At 36.7% G+C, this 16,619-nt stretch overlaps 1 protein-coding gene across 2 annotated transcripts; it reads left to right on the top strand.

The window, feature by feature from the left end:
• The first annotated feature begins 1,480 nt into the window (after positions 1 to 1,480).
• On the top strand, positions 1,481 to 14,922 carry LOC145768590 (guanylate kinase-like). Of its 2 annotated transcripts, none has more exons than XM_082580119.1 (6): positions 1,481 to 1,672; positions 3,042 to 3,180; positions 3,595 to 3,727; positions 7,675 to 7,765; positions 8,143 to 8,228; positions 14,332 to 14,922. In XM_082580119.1, the coding sequence occupies exons 1-6, from the start codon at positions 1,567 to 1,569 to the stop codon at positions 14,710 to 14,712; spliced, it is 936 nt and encodes a 311-aa protein (XP_082436245.1). In that variant the 5' UTR covers positions 1,481 to 1,566; the 3' UTR covers positions 14,713 to 14,922. The 2 variants fall into 2 exon arrangements, with proteins under 2 accessions (XP_082436245.1, XP_082436246.1); XM_082580120.1 differs by lacking the exon at positions 14,332 to 14,922 and adding an exon at positions 9,329 to 9,548.
• Positions 14,923 to 16,619: the final 1,697 nt, after the last annotated feature.

Raw genomic sequence — 16,619 nt, 5'->3', positions numbered from 1 at the left:
TTTTTACATCTCTAGATCGGACTTACTGAAACGGGCCATTCCGACTGGAGCAGATTGCTTGTAAATAAATCGGTGCGGTAATGACAGTCGTGTAATGACGCAATAAATACAATTGAAAACAACAATCCAAATTTCCTTATTACAATAGCAACTACGATCACTTATTCCGTGGTTTTCACGTTATAGAATCGTTGTGCCAAGCGATTACTGCCGGTGCAGGGTCGTAAATTTCCAGCTCAGGACCATCCAGACAAATGTGCATTAGTGACTCAATACTGTTAGCCCTCAAGGATGTGCGCCAATCACCCAATATTCTTTTCAGCAAAGAAAAACACCTCTCAACATGTGAGGAAGACGATGGCAGTGTTAGTAAAATCTCTTCCGTGCAGAAATTCTATTTCTATCTAATGGTGTCAGACAAATGTGTCTAACACCCTCCCTTCTGTGCAGAAATTCTATTTCTATCAGTATCAGCGTGAATAAGGTCGCCACATTTGCCTAAGCACGTGTGGAACCCAGCTGAGACTTACTTCTCTGTGACGTTTCTTTTTAACAAGCGATCAATGTAATGCAATAATCCTCATGGTTAAAATTAGAATACATATCCTGCCGAAAAGTTCAGACAACTTTATTTCAAGGCAACATTGCAAGGCGTTGAAATGATGTAAAAATGGCTACTTTTGCCATCAGCTCGTTATTCGTTAACCACACCACTATAATGTGATCTTTAAAGCTTGCCTGTACTATTATTGTTTCAGCTCCGTATTTGTTCGCGTTAAACAAACAATTGTAACAATTCAAATTTAAATTATATTTTTGCTGCATTAGCTCTAGTTTTGTCAAGAATTTTGCGGCGGTCATTTATGACCGACCAATGAGTCGGGTTCGGCAGACATTCGAGGTCATTCCTTAGGTCATGTCCGTCATGACTGCCGGATATTTCGAGGCCTGCATCAGGACAATTACAGTATATTAATTATCGTTTCTAGCACTAGTCGCAACGCTCTTCTGATGAAAGTAGAAGCAACAACAAACAGGTTGATTGATTGCTTTATTGACGTTTCATGCACCATGACAATGCGCATTCTCAAACGAATACCATATAAATTTAATTTAATAATTGAGAAACAATTTTCAAATTTGACAAAATTACATTTCAGCAGGTCAGTCTAATTAGCATGTTCTAGAATCTCTATGGTGTACATGAGTTTGCAATGTCATTGACATTCAAAAGAATAAAAACAAGAACCTAATGACTGCTTGATGTGTAGGCTTGTTGGAAGCTTATTAGTAAAATAATATTCATCATAAACCAGTCATGCCAATGCTGGCAGATGGCCTCCACATATGTTTACACACCATACTTTTTTTGCTGTTTTCACCCAGGTGATGCCAATCTTTTTTTAATGCCATCCCACCATCTTCTTTTTGGTCTCTGCTTTCTAATAATTTATATATAACTGTTTTAGATTTAAAAGTAAAAAAGTTGTCAATTTTTTCTGTTATGTTCTGGCCTAAGCTTTAAGCTTAACTTAAACTTAGGCTAGAAAAGCATTTTAAGTTATCATGCTTCGACCTGTTGTTTTGAGCGGACCTTCAGGTTCAGGAAAGAGTGCTCTTGTGGATTTGTTATTTAAGAAGTATCCTAATGTCTTTGCATTTAGCGTTTCACGTAAGTAATGTGCAGTAGGTTAGTACAGCTTTTAAAGTTTTATGTGCTGAAGGTAATTGAGCTATCTTTTCAGCTATCAATATTATGCTCCTTTCTCGTGTTAGGATTGCATTCAATGTATCATGCTTATGAGCTCATCGTACTGCACTTTTATTGCTGATTTTTGTCTGTTTTGTGATGTTGTCCGATTTTCAGCTCTAATTTTCTGTACCGTATAGTTAAACTTTTTAAATTGAGTGCCATATTGTATAACTAAACATAAATTCACACAACTACGATTTGATTGAATGGCAACTGGCCTAATTTTGGGTCCACGTCTTTTAGGCGCAGACAGTTAGGCGCCGATCAAATAGGCGCGCACACTGAGGCGTCTGGATAGTTAGGTGCGGAGCACTGTGGCGCCCGTTCATTTAGGTGCTATTCCTAGCAAAGTCTGCAGATTATATAAGCTTGGCAGGTAGGGCAATGCTTTTCATTTAAATGTAAATGTTACAATTGAACAGAAAAATATGTTGTTTTGTTAATGCGCGTGTGGAGATGAGGTACGAGACAACGCTCTACTACTCTTGATATTAGCACATCTCCATAGGACATTTGTTATGCATCCTGAACACAGGTTGCAGCCAGATGGAACTTTACTTAATCTGTTATCTTTCGCAATCACTTCTACTCGGGATGGATTGGTCGTGTGGCAAGTACGTATGAGACAACGCTCTACTACATGAATACATTTCTATAAGGCATATGAACCCTGGCTACAAGTTGCAAGTATAATGGTGCGACTTTGCTCGTTATTAAACCTAGTCGGGTTTTGACGGAAAACTAAGTCACTCTTCACTCAAGCCTACCACCCACTTGAATATAGGCTGCGGTATATTTTTTACTGAGGTTTAGCGTAGTTATTATTTGACTCACTAAAAGTGAACTCAGTCATGTTCGGAAACTTTAACAATTTATTAATAAAGCTTTCGCCGACGCAAGCCTGGACTAACAACAAATAAATGCCGAACATGCGCATTAAAATACAATATCATATATTTTTCTGTTCAATATAACATTTTGTGTAAAAAGCATTGACGGTTCAAGCAGCTTCACTCACGGAAGCCATGACATATTTTTTTGTTCAATATAACATTTTGTGTGAAAAGCATTGCCCTACCTGCCAAGCTGATATAATCTGCAGACTTTACTAGGGATAGCACCTAAATGAATGGGCGCCACAATGCTCCGCACCTAAATATCCAGACGGCACAGTGTGCGCGCCTATTTGACCGGCGCCTAACTGTCTGCACCTAAAAGACTTGCTCCCCTAATTTCACATGTATATTTTTGTAGATAGTGTCAGTGTACATTGATAGCACTTTTTTAGATACCACTCGGAAACCACGGCCTGGAGAGAAAAATGGAACGCATTATTATTTTACCACTTTAGAGCAAATGAAAGCAGAAATCAAAGAAGGAAAATTTGTTGAACATACACAATTTTCTGGAAATCTTTATGGAACTAGGTAAATGTCTTTATGAATGCATTCAACTGATTTGTTAGAAGTAGACTAATCAGTTTTATTTTTTCACAACTTTCTAGTGTATAAGCGTTATGCACATAATATAAGCGTTATGCATTCAACTGATTTGTTAGAAGTAGACAAATCATAATATATCATACTGTCTTCTTTTTAAGAGAGCGTGAGAACAAGGAACGGGTTAATTTGTTTTTACATTTCATGTAACTTCATGATAAGTTTAGTCAAGTTTTAATTAATGTTGAAATAAAATTACAACTTTTTGTTTCTTATGCTTTCTGGTGGACTCATCCCCACAACCATTTAGAAGCAAAAACAGGGAAAAATAAAAATATATAAATGTAAATTTTAAACATATTTACAATTACTTGCTGTGAATATGTTCAATAATGTTTGCAGTAAAAAGGCATTGAATGATGTTTTGAATACCAATCGGATTTGTTTGCTTGATATTGAAGAGCAAGGAGTACGAAACATAAAGAAGACTGACATTCATCCCTTGTGTGTTTTTATTGGTCCCCCTTCTCTGGAGGTATATGTTGCTGTCTGTATTTTGCTTCCAACTGCCTTTCGTTCTCTGATATTTGTAAAAGTTCCTGGCAAACTTGAGAGGGTAGTTTCTACAAATATCCACAATCATACTATTTGTATACCCTAAGTTTTATTTTATATTGCCTTTGTTTAAAAGTCATAGACGGTGCATTAAATTTTCACTTGAGAACTTTTATGTTTTGATTATGATATATTATATTGACTGCATTGCGTGCTTTTTTTAACGTTAACATTCATACTGTGGGTCATTTCTTTATAATTTTAAGAGAGAAAATACAGGGTACCCAAAAATTTCTCTTTTATATATGTTAATCAGTGTGAAAAATGATGAACAATAAAAAAAATTGAAATGTGTCGAGGGGTTCTTGAGATATTGCCGTTGGAAAATTTCACCACTAGGTGGCGATTTTATGCCCAAGCGAGGTGGTCCAGCAAGTCTTTTTGTTAACATATGATATATGTTAGTGACATTTTGAAGTGTAAATATATGTATCCCCCTATTTTTGGGGTCAAGGAATCCAATTCTGAGGTCTAAAATGCATTTAGATCAACCCAAGTGGGTCTAAATAGCATTTCAAAATCACTTTTGACTTTACGTATGCCGAACTTCTGGAGCCCTTTTTGGCATGTTTGGAAAAGTTTGGGAATTTCTTTTTTTTTTAATGATGATCTATTAATCCTATTCTACTAGGAAATACATGATTTATAATATAATTTAGTATTGACCATAGAGAAAGTTAAAAGTCTTACAAGTAATCTTGTAAATTTCATACAAAATTTATAATTAACAGATGTATAATTAACAGATGGATTACTTTTTAACATTGTTAAGAAATAATTTTTTTTTTTCCTAATTCATCAAATTTATAGGCTATTGCATGAATGATGTACATGATGCCTTATTCACTATTTAATCGTTAATTACAATTATTGTGATAGTGCCAAGGTTTTGTGTAAATAGCATTCATCAAATACGGTACTGTACAAACCGAAAATACAAATAATGTTTTATTTTCATTTCTGCTATCTTAAAAAGCACACAGCTGAATATGAAAACATGTTTAAAACTTTTTACTAAATTGTCATAATGAGTTTCATACCTGTAGTAGGGGTAGGCAGTAAAAATGAAGGTATTCAGATTTTGCATAGGACTCTTTTTTAAACAATAATATGATATGACAATGCAAAATCAGCAAAAAAATTTGAACTTTAGGCGTTTTTGGCGGTTAGCACCACAAAAAACTGAAAATTGCATTTTCGGATTGTGAATTTAACAAAATATTACAATTTTCTGGAATAAGTGGTTTTCAAATGTATAATATATACTGCATAAAGTTGTCATTTTTTTATGCAAATAGCTTTGTCAAGATGGAATAATAACTCAAGACTAATTTGGAATTTTATTAGTAAAAGAAAAGTCCAAAAAACACAAAAAAATGGTGAAAAATCATCAATTTTTTATGATAAAGTGTTCAGGAAAGGACAGGCCTATTGCAAAGCCTTGGACACTAGAAAAGATACAGTAGAAGAATGGTGGGGTATAAAATGGTGAAGCTTTCAAGGTTAATGCATTTAATGGACTTCTTAAACCGAGGGAAGGACATTTCTGGGGGGAGGGGGTATGAAATAAGGATTTGAGTAACTGATTCCAGAGTCATGCCGCTGAGGGAAAATACCTAAACGAATTTTATTAAATACATTTAGTAGGCTACTATGATTATGTTAATCTTGTTACTAATACTATAATTGTTTTTTTCAGATGACAGAAAATAATACAATATTTGTGCTAGGGGATGTACTTCCCAAAAATTATGATGCAGCAATTGCTATATTTAGTGTTGCCTAAAAACTGAAATCAGAGAAGATGACGCTTTGCATCAGGTTATATGTTACTGCTTTGATAAAAACATGGACAAAAGCATTCGGAAAAGATTACATCATTGACCGGAAATGCATCATGGAGAAAGTTCAAAAGGTCATAACCCACTACCACAATCATGTTTATGCCGAACACAACCGCACAAAACCAAAAAAGATAGGAATGGCTTTCGTGAAAAAGAGTATTCGGCATCTCCACAAATCCTGGAAAAAATGTTATTGATGTTTAATTGTTCATAAAGAATTGCAAGACGTATACACTACAGTACCAACCAATGGTCTTCTTGAATAGGGAAATGGACGATTTAACAAGCGACGAAAAGGCTTTTTATATCGACCAACTGGGGTATCAAGTCATGCGCATCAGTGAAGAAATTGAGTATGGCATAGAAAAGGAATCAGAACTAGCTGAACAACAGGCAATCATTGAACAAGATAGGATTGAAGAACAATACATGCAAATTGAAGACGAAACCAACCTATCGAATACATTAAGTGATCAACTGATTGGTTGTCATTGTATTTCACATGTGCCCCGGCCGATTAGCACTGATATTCAGTTGATCACTTAATGTATTCAATAGGTCGGTTTCGTCTTCAATTTGCATGTATTGTTCTTCAATCCTATCTTGTTCAATGATTGCCGGTTGTTCAGCTACTTCTGATTCCTTTTCTATGCCATACTCAATTTCTTCACTGATGCGCATGACTTGATACCCCAGTTGGTCGATATAAAAAGCCTTTTAGTCGCTTGTTAAATCATCCATATTCTTCCCTATTTCAAGAAGACCATTGGTTGGTACTGTATACGTCTTGCGATTCTTTATGAACAATTGAACATCAATAACATTTTTCTCCAGGATATGTGGGAGATGCCGAATACTCTTTTTCACGAAAGCCATTCCTATCTTTTTTGGTTTTGTGCGGTTGTGTTCGGCATAAACATGATTGTGGTAGTGGGTTATGACCTTTTGAACTTTCTCCATGATGCATTTCCGGTCAATGATGTAATCTTTTCCGAATGCTTTTGTCCATGTTTTTATCAAAGCAGTAACATATAACCTGATGCAAAGCGTCATCTTCTCTGATTTCAGTTTTTAGGCAACACTAAATATATCAATTGCTGCATCATAATTTTTGGGAAGTACATCCCCTAGCACAAATATTGTATTATTTTCTGTCATCTGAAAAAAACAATTATAGTATTAGTAACAAGATTAACATAATCATAGTAGCCTACTAAATGTATTTAATAAAATTCGTTTAGGTATTTTCCCTCAGCGGCATGACTCTGGAATCAGTTACTCAAATCCTTATTTCATATCCCCTCCCCCCAGGAATGTCCTCCCCTCGGTTTAAGAAGTCCATTAAATGCATTAACCTCAAAAGTTTCACCATTTTATATCTCACCATTCTTCTACTGTATCTTTTCTAGTGTCCAAGGCTTTGCAATAGGCCTGTCCTTTCCTGAACACTTTATCATAAAAAATTGATGCTTTTTCACCATTTTTTTGTGTTTTTTGGACTTTTCTTTTACTAATAAAATTCCAAATTAGTCTTGAGTTATTATTCCATCTTCACAGAGCCCATTTGCATAAAAAAATGACAAGTTTATGCAGTATTGTACATTTGAAAACCACTTATTCCAGAAAATTGTGATTTTTTGTTAAATTCACAATCCGAAAACGCAATTTTCAGTTTTTTGTGGTGCTAACCGCCAAAAACGCCTAAAGTTCAAATTTTTTTGCTGATTCTGCATTGTCATATCATATTATTGTTTAAAAAAGAGTCCTATGCAAAATCCGAAGTTAGTGGCTAAAATCCACCCTGTACTGCCTACCTGTAGCTGTAAGCCACTGTAAATCAATGATCTTGAAACAAATTTGGGTGCAATGCAATACATATGTTGTCTTTTTATGCCATTAAACTAAACATCATTATAAGGAACAATGCAATAATTACAAATCAAACAAAATTTCGTCAAGTTTGTGCAGTCTTGGCGTTGACCTGTTGCTTTACAACTAAGTGTATGCCGTGTTTTTGTTATAGACGTTGCTACAACGTTTGAAGTTGCGTGGAACTGAAACCCCTGAGTCGATAGAACGGCGAATGGCTACAGCCGCATCAGCAATAAAATACAGTAAGATAATACGTTTTTGTTTTCAGTTTGTATTATATTTAGAGCAGTGTATTGACACTACAGTACTTTGATGACTGCACAGATATATATATATAATATAAATCAAATGTAGTTATTACTATCTGAAGCCTTTACAAATTGTTTCACCTAACGGATCATCAGAAGGTCTTATTCAAATAGAAATAAAATTTTTGCTTGGCATTGAGCACTTTTTGTAGTATTAATAGTTTTCATTGTTTTTTTTATATATAATATATATATAGTAGTTGAAATGTAATTATGTGTCCATGCAATTTTATATCGATAGAAAAAAAGGCTTATTCACTGAGGCAATATTGTAGGCTATTGCCAATTAAGAATTTGCTCCTTGTTTTTAGGTAAAGTCCCAGGAACGTATGATATTGTAATTACCAACAATGAATTAGAAAAAGCTTTTAAAGAACTGGAGACTTTCTTACTGAAAGTAAGTTCTGCTGCATGTTAAACTGATAAGTGATAACTTTTTTTTGCACTAAATTGCTTTGCGCATGCAACCGTGGATGCACCAGCTCGTGCAACTTAGTCTTTCGATTTTGTACAGTGATTACTGTAATACGGTATGCCATTCATTTGTAAAATCACAAAAGATGGATATTTAGCATAAATACTAATAGGCTATTAACTGCAGACAGTGCACACCGTTTCGGCCTTCCAGCTTCCTCAGTGCAGTAGGTACACTGTGTAATTGGGTATGGCCACGGAGATATATACCTCCGTGTGACGTTTTCCCATTTGTGGATGCTGAAGCTGCGCGTTATGGATTCACAAAACTGAATCTAATTAATCCTTTACCAATGTTATTGCATGTTGTTTGAACTACTGATAGATTGCGGGTGTTGGTTCTAATGTTTCATCTCTTAAATACTTGATAACAGTAGAATGATACAGATAGACTCTGTGAAAACAATACCATATTTATCGGCTTGGAACTTGGTTTTGCGATGATAGCTCTACTGCATAAGAGGTGTGCAATGCCGAGCGGTTCACACCATCTTGTTGTATGTAAGATTGGCATGTTCACTTTGTTACAATACATAGTCGCTCTAGCGTTAAGCCGTAGCTATGCCTAGTGAAATGTATTTGATCGAATTAGTGATTAGTTACGGAAACACAATATTTATTGACGCTTTCATGCTGCAGGGTTATGAAATTAGCCTACTATCAAATAAACTTCACTCGAAATATTTATTGCTCTGCCTGGTAGGGTCAGCATGGCAAAACATCTTCATAATGTCGAACTATTGACCAGCTGGTAGCCCACCCATTGATCTCGCTGCTTATTCTGGTCATAAAAACGCATTGGTTTGCATCATGGCTGGTTTGCATTCATTATGTTGTTTATGGGAGTTGCCTCAAAAAGCTTAATAGCTTTTGGGTCATAAATACTTTTCTGAGAGTACAGGTCTGCTTGTATTCAGACTAAATCCCCAATGAAGAGCTTCATTCAATAATTTGAGGTTTTTATTTTGATTTAATTTTTTGTAATTGATGACCGCCTTTTGCATTGTGGTCTTTTGCTTTCAGAAAATGCTTCGAAGGCTGCTACAACAGAAAAACAATGGCACACCAGTGTAGAAAAAATTATTTTATCTTAAAGTTATATATTGTGTTATTATGTTTACCAAGGTGACTGTCTTGCAGAGCTGGTTGATTCCGCTCGCATGTCAGTTTACTTGCATGCGTTTCATTTAAAACGTCTATAACAGTGTCGATACGCTTTTTGCATTAAACCTCAAACATCAACTATATTTTGTCATAAGTAAAAATAACAGAAGTTTAAGTTGATTGTTATCCTCGACAACAGAGTGGGTCTTCTACAGAAGAGCTAGTCATCCGTTGCCACATACTAGCAGTCCGTTTGAAGACAACCACGCTGCGATTTGCTAATTAATTAATTGCTGAAATCGACGTCGGGTTCCACACAAATCGTTTCCATTGGTTAGTTTAGTACGTTGTACTCAGGTTTATTCAAGTAGAACCAAGTCACGTGAACATGACTTGCATTCAACTTTTCATTCACTCAAAATCGTTTCATTACATGACGACTCAATTTTATCTTATATTATTGCTCGTTTTTCAGCATTGTTGGAACAACTATTTTCGCAGATAAAATTTTGATACAGTAAAAGCAGGAACAATGTTCCTGGTGGCGATGACAAAACGTTTTTGTTTCGTCGTTGCCTGCAGTTTGTAGTCTGCACCATTCAGCAAAGCAAGCGTTGCTTTATTTGAGAAAGTGATTTATGGCTTGTCAGGCCAGTGTGGTAGCCAGATAATTAATAGCATTGTGTGTAAAGTTTTTTGGGTCGTTGTAGTCACAGGAAGAGCTGAGGGGGAAGTTGGTGAGGATGTACTTCATCGTCTGATTGTAGAAACAAAGTATTGTATTCTTGCATCAATTGTAAATATTTAGCGTTGTTTGAGAAATGAACAATGATACGTTGTGGATGCTAAATTTAACTTGCCTGAATAACGTTGCATGGCTCTTGCATACAATGCTTCAAGATTGAACAATGAGCATTTCCTTGTTTGGTGATTTTTCCTGATCAACAGTATTTGTAGCATGAAAAGGATCAATAGAATACAAAAAGACAATGATACTGTTGTGTTCTTTGCATCAGGGAATCTCGCGTAGGAATTATTACTTGTAGTAGTATTGTCAGTTTAGAATGTGCTGCTGTGCATAGTAGCGTAGCCAGGAATTTTGAATGGGGGGTGTTTTGATCACCCAATGGCGGGGGGTCTGGGGGGCCTCCCCCAGAAAATTTTAAAAAATTACTTTGAATTTGGTGCATTCTGAGAGCATTTTCAACAAAAATGTGGGTATGAATATTCCTGTAAAATGGTGCTGTCCGGTAGCATAGCAAAAGGATAAGATCATGTTTTCTTCGGCATTTTTCGGAAAAAAAGCTGAGTATCTGTGTTTTCTTGTTGCTAATTCCTGGCTGAGATGTTTGAATGTTTGGTATTGGCAAAACACGCTCTTTTAATGCAATTTTGTTTAAAATTAGGCAATTTTTTTTAGACTGAAAGCATCATTCTCAATATCGTGACGTCACACGCGTGCCAAAGGTGGGGGGTTGTAACCCCCAAAACCCCCCCCTTGGCTACGCCACTGTGCATATACTATTACTAATATTTACGGAAAAATTAACATGGATAAGTTATCTGCATAACTGTTGCACCAGATGATTATTATCTAACATGAAACCTTAGGTAGCACATAACTTATAATTAACTTAACCATGTTAATTTTTATGTAATTGTTTCACCTCTGCTTGCTGCAATGAGCACTTTATTTACAAAATGTTTGCAGACATGTTTGTTTAAATCAAATATAGTTTTATTACTATCTAACTAATACCCTTGACAGCTTGTTTCACCTAAAGGAGGATCATCAGAAGGTCCTTTGTTTACATACTCCATACGTACACTCAAACAGTAGTCTCACTATATCTGCTCTTCTCTTGTCTAAAATACACTTATTTTTCGGGGTATTATGTTGTTTACTTTTTTCTCTTTTTAAAATTATATTTGCCAAATATTCCGTTGTGTGACACATACAAACAAGCACAAGCAGTCGTATGTTCTTGAGTCAGTTCAAAAATTTGAATTCGCCACCATGAAGGATATGCGTCATGTGCTGGCTAGGACAAAGTCTTTCCGCTTCAGTCGTTCAATAATAATTTTTGAGTGTCGTTGTTGTGCTTGCCTCCATTGCGAATCCTGGCTATCAATGAGACGATACGTGGACTAACAACAATACATCACACCTACCTCATAGAAATATCCATATGTTTTTATTACTTAAATAAGTGAATCAGAAATATTGATCAAATTACAGGGCAGATGTCTTAAGAATTTAGTTCTTATGTCTCCAAAACGCCTCTATTGCTGCTAAAACAGGTAGACTGCATGTGCTTATGGTAAGTCTTGCAAGACTAATTTTCAGCAGCGAAAGTATTCGAACAGCCATTAATTTTATTTTTGTTGTTGTCAACGACGCATTATGTTATGGTTTTTTAAATAAAATTGTGTTTCTAATATGACGAGTCTCTTCAATCCTCTTCCGATTTCCGAAGCTTGCAGAACAGCACAAGTGCATGTTGGACTGACAGCAAAATCCTTCATTTTTGCATTGATTTATTGTCTGCAGGCGTTGAATCAAAGTAAAAATGACGTATTTGTTGTCTGGGAAATTGCTAGTTACCCAGTTTGAAGACATTTTATTTGTGGATTGATTTCACGTTTGCAGACGTTAAATTAGTGTAAAAGGCTGATTTACTGTCTGGATATGATGAGTTTCGTTCATTATCGACATGTGGTGAGTGTTCTGCCAAGAACATCACCTTTCATTGTCAGATGTGGTGGCACATGGCACTTGCATGTGTGCATAACTATCGGTTAGATTAAAGATATCGATTGTTTTAAGGATTCTAGAGTCATTTTTTATCTTGATTATTGTAGGATTAGAACCTTCACTGTTATCTTTGTATAAAACGCATTTTCGCAGGCGCCCTCTTTATTAATAAAACTTTTTCAAGTCTTGTTGCAATCTTTTGTCTTGTGTCCAACCTTGGTTAGGTAGCTCAAAGCTAATTGATCTTCTTACCAAATGCAAGTTAGTGGTAAATTTATCATTTTCAATGCAGTGTTCTGTACAGTTGTTTCGCAATTTTCTTCAACAGTTTCTCCCGTTTGATTTTATTGCGATTTTAGATTTTCCTTTATTGAGGCAATATCAAAGATCGTTTAGTATCACCCGTAAAAAACTTTACAGCCTGTTTTATCTTTGTTGGTTCTTATTAAAATAGATTTTACTTGAATAAGAACCTTCTAAAGATCGCAATGAAAATGAAACAGACGTCAAGGTTTTTACGTGATTTTTTACTATATTTGATATAATCCCCTCTGCTTGACTTTTTTGCTTCGCATTGAACACTTTTTCCTAGTGTTGATACAGTAGTATTCATTGTTTAAGCCAAGGGATTATTCAGGTATTTTTGACACCATTTTCCTCACCCCGTGGTGTTACGTTTTTGGTCAGCCTGTAGCACCCAATACGGCGAACCTGGCCACTGGCCAGCTTGGACTGATTACCCTCACATGGCTTCATTTCATACTGGAACAGCCCACTAGCTGCACCACTTTTTATGAACCTTACTTCTATACAGAGGTGGGCAGTAGCGCGCTACTTTTGTAGCGGCGCTACTTTCTTGGTAAAAGTAGCGGTAGCGGCGCTACTTTTTAGTTGGAGTAGCGGCTGCAGTAGCGGCGCTATTTTTATTCCAAAGTAGCGGTAGCGGGAGAAGCGCTACTTTTTTTCAGTCGCACTCCCGCTATCGCTACTTTTTAATTTAAATTGAAAAAAAATGCTTGTTTTTTTTGCAATACTGGCGTGGTCAAGCAGCTATCTAATCGGCTTGGTTGCAAAGTTTCGGTCTTTTCTAGCTGACGTCAACTTCTTCTGCGAATATCTCCGTGTGATGAAGCCTATCTGCCAGGCTTTAGGCATTCTCCAGGGCGAGTCCAAGACATATTACGGAGTCTTGCTTTCAACCATCACAATTTGCGCGAAGAAGTTGACCGAGATCAGTGATCTTGTGACCTGTGAGGAGTTGAAAGTGAAAGTCCTTGAAGGGGTGAAGAAACGATTCAACAAGTGCTTCAACAACATGAAATGCGTTATGGCATCATGTCTTCATCCCTCTTTTAAGACGTCGTGGCTACAATTTCTGCACTACGTTTCCACGGATGATACTCACGCACTGCGAGAAAAAGTCAAGACAGATGTAATTCGACTGTTGCGCTTGCGGGAGACATCAAGCCAGGTTGATACCGAGAAGAGTGACACCAACACCAGTCAAGACTCCGAGGATGTATTTTTTGGAGTGTTTGCGCCATCCCGTGAAACGTCGGTGCAGAAGGAAGCAACATTTGTGGACGCCTTTTTTTCGGACAAGAGCAAGTCCTTGAGCTTTTCGAATACCGAGTTAAAACATCTGTTCATTAAATACAACACCCCCATTCCTTCCAGTGCTGCGGTGGAGAGACTTTTCTCTGTTGGAAAAGATGTGCTTAAGCGAAAGCGGGCCGGACTTAATGACTCTCGTTTTAAAATGCTCGTGTTTTTGAAAGATAGATGCGTAACAATAAATTTCCTTTAGAATGTGTTTTCTATAACGACGTTAAAATGACAGTGTAAACGAATGATAACATTCGTTTTCAAGGTCTTTTTTGCGTCACTATGGACTTGAGTGTTTCCTAGTGTCATTTTAGACAAAAGTAGCGGAAGAAGTAGCGGTAGCGCGCGCTACTTTGGCCCGAGTAGCGGTAGCGGGTGGCGCGCTACTTTTGTAAATTGGTAGCGGGTAGCGGTAGCGCGCGCTACTTTGGCCCAAGTAGCGGTAGCGGGTAGCGCGCTACTTTAAAAGTAGCGGGTGCCCACCTCTGCTTCTATACGAAGCTTACTTGCTTGAAATCTTTGTCTGGATATCTTTATCTAAACATAAAATTTTTCAATTCAGGATTATTCGGCTAAAATGCTTTCATGTTCTAACGAAAGCTCCAAAGATTCTGCGGTGGTTCCAGAGCCTTCAACTCACAATGGCCTCACTCATCCAATGCAAGACGTTAAGGAATCAAAAGCAAGCAGAGGTGTGAGCATAACAGAAATCTCACTTAGTCCTGTTAGGCTGCAGTCACAGATTGGCTCTATGGAGGATTCTCCGGCCATTGTTAGCATAGAAAGCATCGACTCTGGTGCACCTGTCATTACGACTGAACACCCGATAAAGAGCGGTAGTATAATCGTCACAGATAGATCGTCCGCTGTGCTCGAAATGAACCCTGCTCCCGAAGACAGCGGGGCTGTCTGTGGAAGACATGGGTGGTGCATAATATCTTAATATGTTGCGTGCACTGTTATTTACTTTCAATAAATATTGATACAGGGTGTTGATAACTAATAATCCATAAAGATTATCTTCATTGTTTTTGCCTTTTTACGCCTGTATTTCTTCACCATTGTGCAAACTTGTGTCTTATTGTACTTTGTGACTTTCTGCCTTTGAAAACTGGCTGATTATGATGTCATTGAACTTTAAAGAATTGTAGATTATGAGCATTTTGCCGTTCTAACGTGCAATGTTTTTTTTTTTTTTTTCTAGAACAAGGTACAATTGTATTGTTTCTGTCTAAGCTTGTCGAGTGCTGTATTTGTCAAATTGTTGGAAAAAGCATACGGCCAACTTGTGAGATTTTTTGAGCAATTTAAAGACTGAGATTTGTCTTCTCTTCTTTGCAATGTAATGTATGACGAAACAGTTAAGAAGAAACTAATTTCCTGACAATAAGTTAAAAATCTTTTAAGCAGGATCAACAAGCACTTAAAAAACTTGTTCAGTGCTGTAATCAATTTGTCTGTATTTATAACTACAACGCAAGAGCTCAGTTGAGAAGGAGTGATCTTTCTGGCGTCAGCACTACTTGACTACTCACTATAGAACAGCGAGCATTGTGTTTCGTTAGCCCTACCAGTGTACGGGTGTAGCCTCCACACTAACCATCAAGACTTTTCCCAAAAAACACGTGTTTCTCGGCATTCGAGTGTAGCAAGAATTGACAGCAATAGACGGCAATTGTCTATCGCTGTCAATTTTTGCTACACCCGACTGCCGAGAAACCCAAGAGCTCACATAGGTTTAGTGGATGTAGTGATAAAGCCCGCCATGTGCGAGTAAGGCATTGTGGAGCGTCATGGAGGATCGGTTGGCTGAACATGAATCTCCAGTTGAACCGGACGTTAATCTTTCCGAAGAAATTCCGCTTTTTCATCAGTTACTTGCTGAGAATCGCTGTTGTCAAGCATAGGATTTGCAGTCACGCAGCTTAGCTAGTATGTTAACCGTATGGCAGATCTTGAAGTCTGTTTTGAATGTGGGTTTTTCCATGAAAACACCTTTACTAGCTTTCAAACATTTACTGAAGAATTACCAGGTTTTCTTTGTTAGCCTTAATAATTAAAAACTGTTAAACGTTTTTTGCAACTCTTTTGTTCTTTATCTTTTCATTTCCAAATTAGATTTTCGATAAGAATGCCATATTGTTATAACTCAGCCATATGCGCAAGTGAAGTATTTTAAGACCTTGCCATTTTTTATGCGTAACAGCCACTTTTAAGGATATTTTTCTGCCCTCCGTCTTGAATCCTTTTTGTATTATATTGTGTATTCATTGTATAAGGTTGGTGCTAACTTCTTGCTGTGCACATTCCATTGAAGTCACATTCATTTTTGTGAAACCATTTGCTCTTTGTAAAAAATCCCATAGCGAAAAACACTAGGTTGGTGGCATAAACGAGCTGTCTATCCTGTATTACTTCAGAATATCTCCTATCTTGTTTACCCTGCTTAAATATTCCGAAATCACGTAGCCCATTGTAACATCACTGTATAACATTGTTATAGTTTATGTTAGATTTATGTACATTCCTCCGTTTCTTAATGGTACCTAGACAGCAAAATCCGTCATTTTTACATCGATTTAACGTCTGCAGACGGATTTTTTGTCTGGATAGTTTTTCAAGTATATTTAATTAGTGAGATTCAGCTTCAATGCTTGTTCCTGTAGTTTTGTATCTGTTAGGTCGGTAATATGACGCCATCGCTTTGTTTGAAGTCAGGGTTGAAAGTGTCGAATGAACACATGTGGTGCTGTGCAGTAAATAGTTTATCAAGAATTGGTGTTCTATCCTAATATTTTTTTTAATTACTATTAGTATAATCGATAGGTTTTTAAAAACTTAGTTTTCGGC

Source organism: Aplidium turbinatum, chromosome 4, assembly GCF_918807975.1.
Source record: "Aplidium turbinatum chromosome 4, kaAplTurb1.1, whole genome shotgun sequence".
Classification (NCBI taxonomy): Eukaryota; Metazoa; Chordata; class Ascidiacea; order Aplousobranchia; family Polyclinidae; genus Aplidium; species Aplidium turbinatum.
The sequence above is the reverse complement of the archived record's forward strand: the minus strand, read 5'-3'. Positions and strand labels throughout refer to the sequence as shown.